Here is a 6,416-nt window from a genome sequence, read left to right as displayed (position 1 = left end):
TTGTTACAGCGCTGGAGCATGCCAGGGCAGCAGGCCAGGTTTCGCTGCTGCTGCTACTGGACGTCTCGAGCGCTTTTGACAACGTTCACCGCGCACCAATTCTCGCGGTGCTTGAGGGGGCCGGTGTGAGCGGGCGCCTTTTGCGATACGTTCATGGCTTCCTGAGCGGGCGCACCATGCGCGTACGAGTAGGGGGTAAGCTCTCCAAGCCTCGCCCGGTCGACATGGGCCTGCCGCAGGACTCTGTCCTATCACCATTTCTGTTTAATGTGGCCATGTCGGTGGTGCCGGCCTCCCTCCCCACGAGCGGGCGACACCATGTGTACAGTACTCACGGATTGAAATAGGACATTCGGAGCGCTAGCCTTGCAGTGCCACGCAGGCATGTGGTAAACCACAGGCCGGCTCATTGGCTACTGGAAGGAACAATTCTGCTTTGTAGATGTTCTCCCTCTCGCGCCATACCACAATGCACCACCTTGGTTCCATGAGCGTCTACGGGCGGCGCTCCATGAAGCGACGGCCACGCGCTCCGAATGTCCTATTTCAATCCGTGAGTACTGTACATGTCCATATATGCAGACGACATAGCTCTGTGGTGCCGGGGACCACCGGGCGAGGCGTTCCGCGTGCGGGGGTGCCTTCAGGGAGCCCTGACCGCAATCGATGCCAGCTTGCGCGGCCTTGGTCTGTCGCTGAGTGCGGACAAATCGGTGGCCATGACCTGCGTTTCGCGCTCGCGCGCGCAACTTGCGCCACTGTCACTGGACGGGACTCCGATTCCTTGGCGTAAATCGGTGCGGTACCTTGGCCTGGACATCGACTGCCGCCTTTTCTTCCGCCCCGCGGCGACCAAGGCCTGTCTGCAGATGAAGAGGATCACCGCCGCCGTGCACAAGCTCACCGCTCGAGGCCAGGGCATCTCCCAGCAAGCCGCGCTGCGTCTATAGACCGTTTACAGGGCGCAGTTCTTCCACTTCACAACAGATGTCGCCACAGGCAACCGACGCTCTCGGCGCCATTATGCACCTCCTAAGTCGCAGCAGTCGTTGCATTGGTGATATCGCGGATGACTGCCGTATGTGATCTGAGAAGCAATATGTGGAAAGGCAGAGGTAAGACCTGTTGCGTTGTTGATTGCAAAAATTGCGATAGAGACTTAAAGGTGTGGGATGAGTCAGTCTGCGAGCTTCACGGTCCCGAACTCCACAAGGACTGCCCCTGTTTGCGCCCGTTCGCCATGCACTGTTTTCCGGCGGGCGAACGCAACAAACTCGTCCGCCAGCGCTGGATAGCCAACCTACAAAGAAAAGATTTCAATCCTGGAAAGGCTGCGAGGGTAAGTGCGCAACATTACCGCATTACAAGCTGTTCTGCAGACGAAACCGTGACGGCGTTGTCAGTTGCATCTGCCTGTGTAGCGATCGAGGTGGCGTTGCAGATAACATGTTAAGATGTGCGGCGATAAGACAGGATCTCCCGAGGCTGAATTGGGAACGGAAAAGAACGTGTTACGCTCCTACACATATCGTCACTGTCGAGTATGCACCGCGCAGCAATGCGAGCGGGCAGCGCTCACCGCCGATCCGTGTATTGCATGCAGCCGTGCTGTGCTACTGTTTAATTCCACTCCAAGGTGCAGAGTCATCGCGGACAATATTCGGAATAAAGCACTTCCCTTCAGGCTGCCGTGCTGTCTGGTTGTCCCATCCTCGATCGCGGTCCATGCGAGACAAGGGATTAAAAGTGACGTCGCAGTCCTGCGCTCACAGTGAAGCTGATCACTTACAACCAAATACAACTTGAGACAGGGACCCCGGAACAGGGGGCAGCCCCCCACCCACAGTCTCCAAGTGCTTGCACTTGGGTCAGGTTTATAACAATTGAAGCACTTCAGTTCTATGACTCTTAATGCAAAGCACGATGGAGCTGAGCTACTTGGCTTCGTAGCCAGTTCTAAAGCATTTCGTATATGAGTAACCTAAACTAGCATTCAGTTATTCTTAGTGGGCGCGAGACAGCCCCTTAAACAGTTTCTTTTGGAAGCCTTTTCGTTGCCTTCCTGACTGCTGGAGTGTCGTCACCACAATGTGACAATTTGCATCAACTTTTCAACATTGAAAAGTAAAAGAAATATTAAAAATATAAAATTTATTATGTAAATTAGCATTAAATAAATAAGTAACAAAATAGGCTTGAAGTCTTGCCCCCTCCCCTAAAAATGTTCCAGAATGAAAAATAAAATAATAATAAATATAAAATTTTATATGAAAATGAGCATTAAATGAATAAATAACGAAATAAGCACGAATTCAATTACCCCCCCCCACTCAAAAAAGTTCTGGAGTCCCTGATTTGAGACCTCGAGCTGTTTCAGCGCGCATAGTAAGCGTGGTTCATAACGTGGTTTTATGTGCGAGGCTGACAGAATTGTGAACTGCTTGTAGGATAAACGCATTGCCATGCGTGCATCATGTTTACCTCAGGAAATCCCTTCAAACGATTGCGCACTAGCTAGAGAAGGCTGCTTGAGGAATCATATCACTGCCATTGTAGTGCCTACGGGTGGCAAAATGATGTCTTGCCTTCGTGCCTTTTCATTTATTTTACAATTGGATTAAGCCTGTTATACGTCAGTGGTGCAGGCAGGAGCCTTTTTGGTTTACATTCTTTTTATGGCAGCTCCACCATACTGTATATGTAGTTAACATTCGCATCACCTTGAAATGCTGCTATCATGTTATGAGCAGGGGCGTTAAGGAACATTAAGGAGAAGCGCTTGTGGTCCCGTTACAGTTTGTGCACACTAGTGAGTCAAGAGGCCAGGTGCACCTTTAGATCATGCCTGTTTTCTGGTGTGAGACCTAGTTTGCACATTGCAAATACCAATGAGCCTTTCAAACCCATTTATCCTGCAGGTGTGCTCCATTCATTTCATTGACGGCCGCCCAACACCAAATAACCCATACCCAACACTGCATCTTGGAACATCTGTAAGTATTATTCACTCTAGTTCTGTTTAGATCTTTCTACAGCACAAGAACTGAATTATTTTTTTCTTTCACCAAACACTAGACTGTCCGTCACAAGGGGAGAAGAGTGCTGAAGCACCGCTTGGTCATCGCATCTATGGTTGAGACGAGTTCAACTGGGGCGTCAACATCACATAATACGAGCATACAACATTCCCCTACACAAGAGGATGAAGAAAGCTTGTCAGAAACAGATTACACTCGTCCTACTGCCACGTACCTGAGGCCAGCAAGGTATGATGCAGGGATTGTAATTGGTGCTTGTCATTGGGCCTTGCCTGTACTTTTGTGTCGGCCGAAGAATTCTAGTGGGCTCTAAATGATCAGCGCGTGAACAGACGGGGACTCGAGAAGAAAAAACACTGTTGACACTAAGTGTGTGCAGACTGAATGGTTACTAACTGAAGCACTTGCCACCTTATGCATCCACTATTACATTAATAATTATATGTTCCACACATACGCGTCACCATGGGACAAGACTGTACTGTGAACTACAGCTTTGAATAAATACAGAAAAGGTCTGTAAGGGTTGTAGTGTAAATTGGAGAATGCTTAAGTGTCAGTAATGTTGCATGGAAGTAGCCCTCTCAATCAGAGTCATGTTAGGTTGTTTGCATGCGCTCCTATTCTGCTGATAGCGTCCTTCGAAATTATTTTAAGGCATGTCTCATGCAGTTTTGCTAGCTAGCTAGCACATTTCATTTTCAGTGTACTGAAAATTGTTAGAAAGGGTTTATGTGCTCTGGCAATAGCGCAGTAGTGTGATACTTACTTAATAATCAGTGCCATTTATTTTGCAGGAGTAATAGAGAAAGGACTGCAGCAGGGTGTCAGACCTGCGGCTGCAGGTGCAAGACTGTGAAGAAGATGGAACAGGCTGTCCAAGTTGACATGAAAGGAGACGAGGACCACACATACTGTGCAGCCTCATCACCTCAGCGCTCAACTGAAGCAGCGTGCCAGACAGCATTTACTGTTTGCTCCACCTTGCAGCCTCACACATTCAAATTTTTCACAGGGCTCTCAAAAAACTTATTTGACGAGCTGGTGAGAGCCCTTGCAAGCACAATGAAAACACCCTTCGAATTGCCCTTTGAGGATCAGGTGCTACTGACGCTGATGAGGCTGCGGCTGGGTCTCCTTGTTCACGACCTGAGCTTTCGTTTTGCGATATCAACTGCTGCAGTCAGTCGCATTTTCTGTACTATTTCGTCAGGGCTTGCCAAATTTGCTCGGCAGTACCTTGTTTTCTGGCTTGCCAGGGACACAATCAAAGCATCAATTCCAGACAGCTTTAACAGGTACGAGCTTTCAACATGCATCATCAACTGCTTTGAGATATTTATTGAGCGGCCAGGCAACCTGAAACGCAGGAACAGGACATATAGCCGATATAAGTCTCACAATACTTCAAAGGTCCTGCATGCAATCGCACCGTGTGGCTTTGTAATGTTTGTTTCAAAGCCATACGGTGGTCGTGCAAGTGACCGTTTCATAACCCAGCACAGTGGGTTTTTGAAGTTCTTGGCACCAGGTGACACAATCCTCGCTGACCGGGGCTTCACCATAAGTGACCTCCTTCCTGCAGGAGTTAAGCTGATGCTTCCGAGCTTTTCGAAAGGTCGGTCTCAGATTAGCCGCCCAGAGCTTGTGGAATCACGTCGCCTGGCCAGGCTACGGATCCATGTTGAGCGTTCGATAAGGCGGATAAAGTGCTTTAGACTGCTAAAAGGGCTCCCATCGAGCTTTTTTGCCAAAAAACCACTGGTTGATGACATCCTTGTAGTTGTAGCCGGTCTCTGCAACCTCCAGCCACCCCTAATCAAAGAGACATTGTGCTAAACTGTTTTTAGGAAGGGCAAATGACTTGTGTGCTGTCCTAAAAGTTCTATGAAGTTTACCTTTGGGCTGTATAATGTGGTTTGTTTTGCACTACATTTACTCCAAACCTATTGAGATTGACAAAACTATACTCGGTTTTTTACATCAGGTGCAACGCTGTGAAAAGTAGGGAGTAACCCACATGAAAAAACAAACAGAGGCGTGTTACTCCACGCTTGTTTTGTGACCGATTGGCCAAAGGCACTAGAAAGCGACAGCGTGATGTCAGCAATAAGAGCACATGTAATAAAGCTCCCGACATATCATCACATAAATAGCCTGCAGGCAAAAAAATTATTTCTCGCTTATGACAAGGAACGTAGTACTTTTTGATCGTGGATGTAGGCAGCGCAAGCAAGTGCGCTAGCTTTGACAGTGTCTCGCCTGATGTATGAAATCGAATATAGTTTTCACTACTGCAAAGCTTAGGAGCTTGGCTGTTTATGGTTGCTCAGATTGCTAGTGCATACTCCTTCCTCACTGTATTGCGATTGCTGGGAACTGATTTCCACTATAAGCAACATGTAATGTTTACTACTTGTGTGTAAATGTTAAGCCGCGGAGGGGACAGGAACTTGGCTACTCAGAAAAAGAAGTCAGTGGCTGTACATATTGTGTGAGCATTCTTTTATTTCAACTCTGTATTTTACAGAATATACACGGCTACTTTACCGCTTACTGTCTGCAAGCACAGGGAGCAAGTGTGAAAAATAAAAGTTCTCCAAACTTGGAACATGCATTTTCAGAAATTCCTCATCACGAGACACCTGAACTATGTGCGCTTCATTGGGTGACCAAATTATGAAATCGCACTGTTTTTTCTCACAGCGAAACAGCTGCAACTGCACCTGTGTGTAATATTTGTTTTTTCCACCCTTACGAAGATGAAGCACGTCATCTTTGTACCCAACATCATACCTGCCGCTCCTGAAGAGCGCTTCCAGGCTGCCATGTTTCTGCAGTGTTTGTGGAGGGGGGCACTTTATCTCGACCAGCAGGTCCAGTTCTGGTACAAAGCCATCAGGGCTAGCTCCTAGCCACGGTGTTGCAGGATGGACGACGAGTCCACATTCTTCAACACGAGTCTGCTTTGTTTTTTCGTACCAGGCACGTGCTTTGGGCTCAGACTGTGATCCATACCTTCACAGGAGAAAAACATCACACATCACTCAATGTGACCTTATGCTATTTTATCACTATAATGCTGCTCGACCATGGGACCCTTCTGTAGATACAGCATGCAGAAAAGATAATTATCTGCACCAAGATACTGCTTATCACCAGTCTTGATTCAACTATTCGGATATGGAGAGCTCCCAGGGCTAAATTTCAGCAGAGTATTTGAAAATCCTGTGATCATGTCTGCATTACTTTGAAATAAGTGTATGCTTTGTTGACATCAGAAAAAGAACTGACGACAACACAGGGTCTATGGCAATTAAGTACACACTTATTTCAAACTTCATGTATCAACTAATGAGTGAAAAAGTCTTACTTCTG

At 47.5% G+C, this 6,416-nt stretch overlaps 1 protein-coding gene and 1 long non-coding RNA gene across 2 annotated transcripts; both read left to right on the top strand.

The window, feature by feature from the left end:
• The first annotated feature begins 1,138 nt into the window (after nucleotides 1–1,138).
• On the top strand, nucleotides 1,139–3,201 carry LOC144123127 (uncharacterized). The gene is made up of 3 exons (XR_013313012.1): nucleotides 1,139–1,339; nucleotides 2,919–2,993; nucleotides 3,076–3,201. It is a non-coding gene; the product is annotated as an uncharacterized LOC144123127 (long non-coding RNA).
• Nucleotides 3,202–3,870: 669 nt separating this feature from the next.
• On the top strand, nucleotides 3,871–4,877 carry LOC144123877 (uncharacterized). The gene has a single exon (XM_077656600.1). The coding sequence runs from the start codon at nucleotides 3,903–3,905 to the stop codon at nucleotides 4,875–4,877; it is 975 nt and encodes a 324-aa protein (XP_077512726.1). The 5' UTR covers nucleotides 3,871–3,902.
• The last annotated feature ends 1,539 nt before the right edge of the window (nucleotides 4,878–6,416 follow it).

Source organism: Amblyomma americanum, chromosome 3, assembly GCF_052857255.1.
Source record: "Amblyomma americanum isolate KBUSLIRL-KWMA chromosome 3, ASM5285725v1, whole genome shotgun sequence".
Lineage (NCBI taxonomy): Eukaryota > Metazoa > Arthropoda > Arachnida > Ixodida > Ixodidae > Amblyomma > Amblyomma americanum.
Note: the sequence above shows the minus strand (reverse complement) of the source record. Positions and strands in the feature narration are given on the sequence as shown.

Excerpts from the sequence above, each read along its gene's own strand:
- LOC144123877 (XM_077656600.1), top strand. The coding sequence starts at position 3,903 with ATGGAACAGGCTGTCCAAGTTGACATGAAAGGAGACGAGGACCACACA.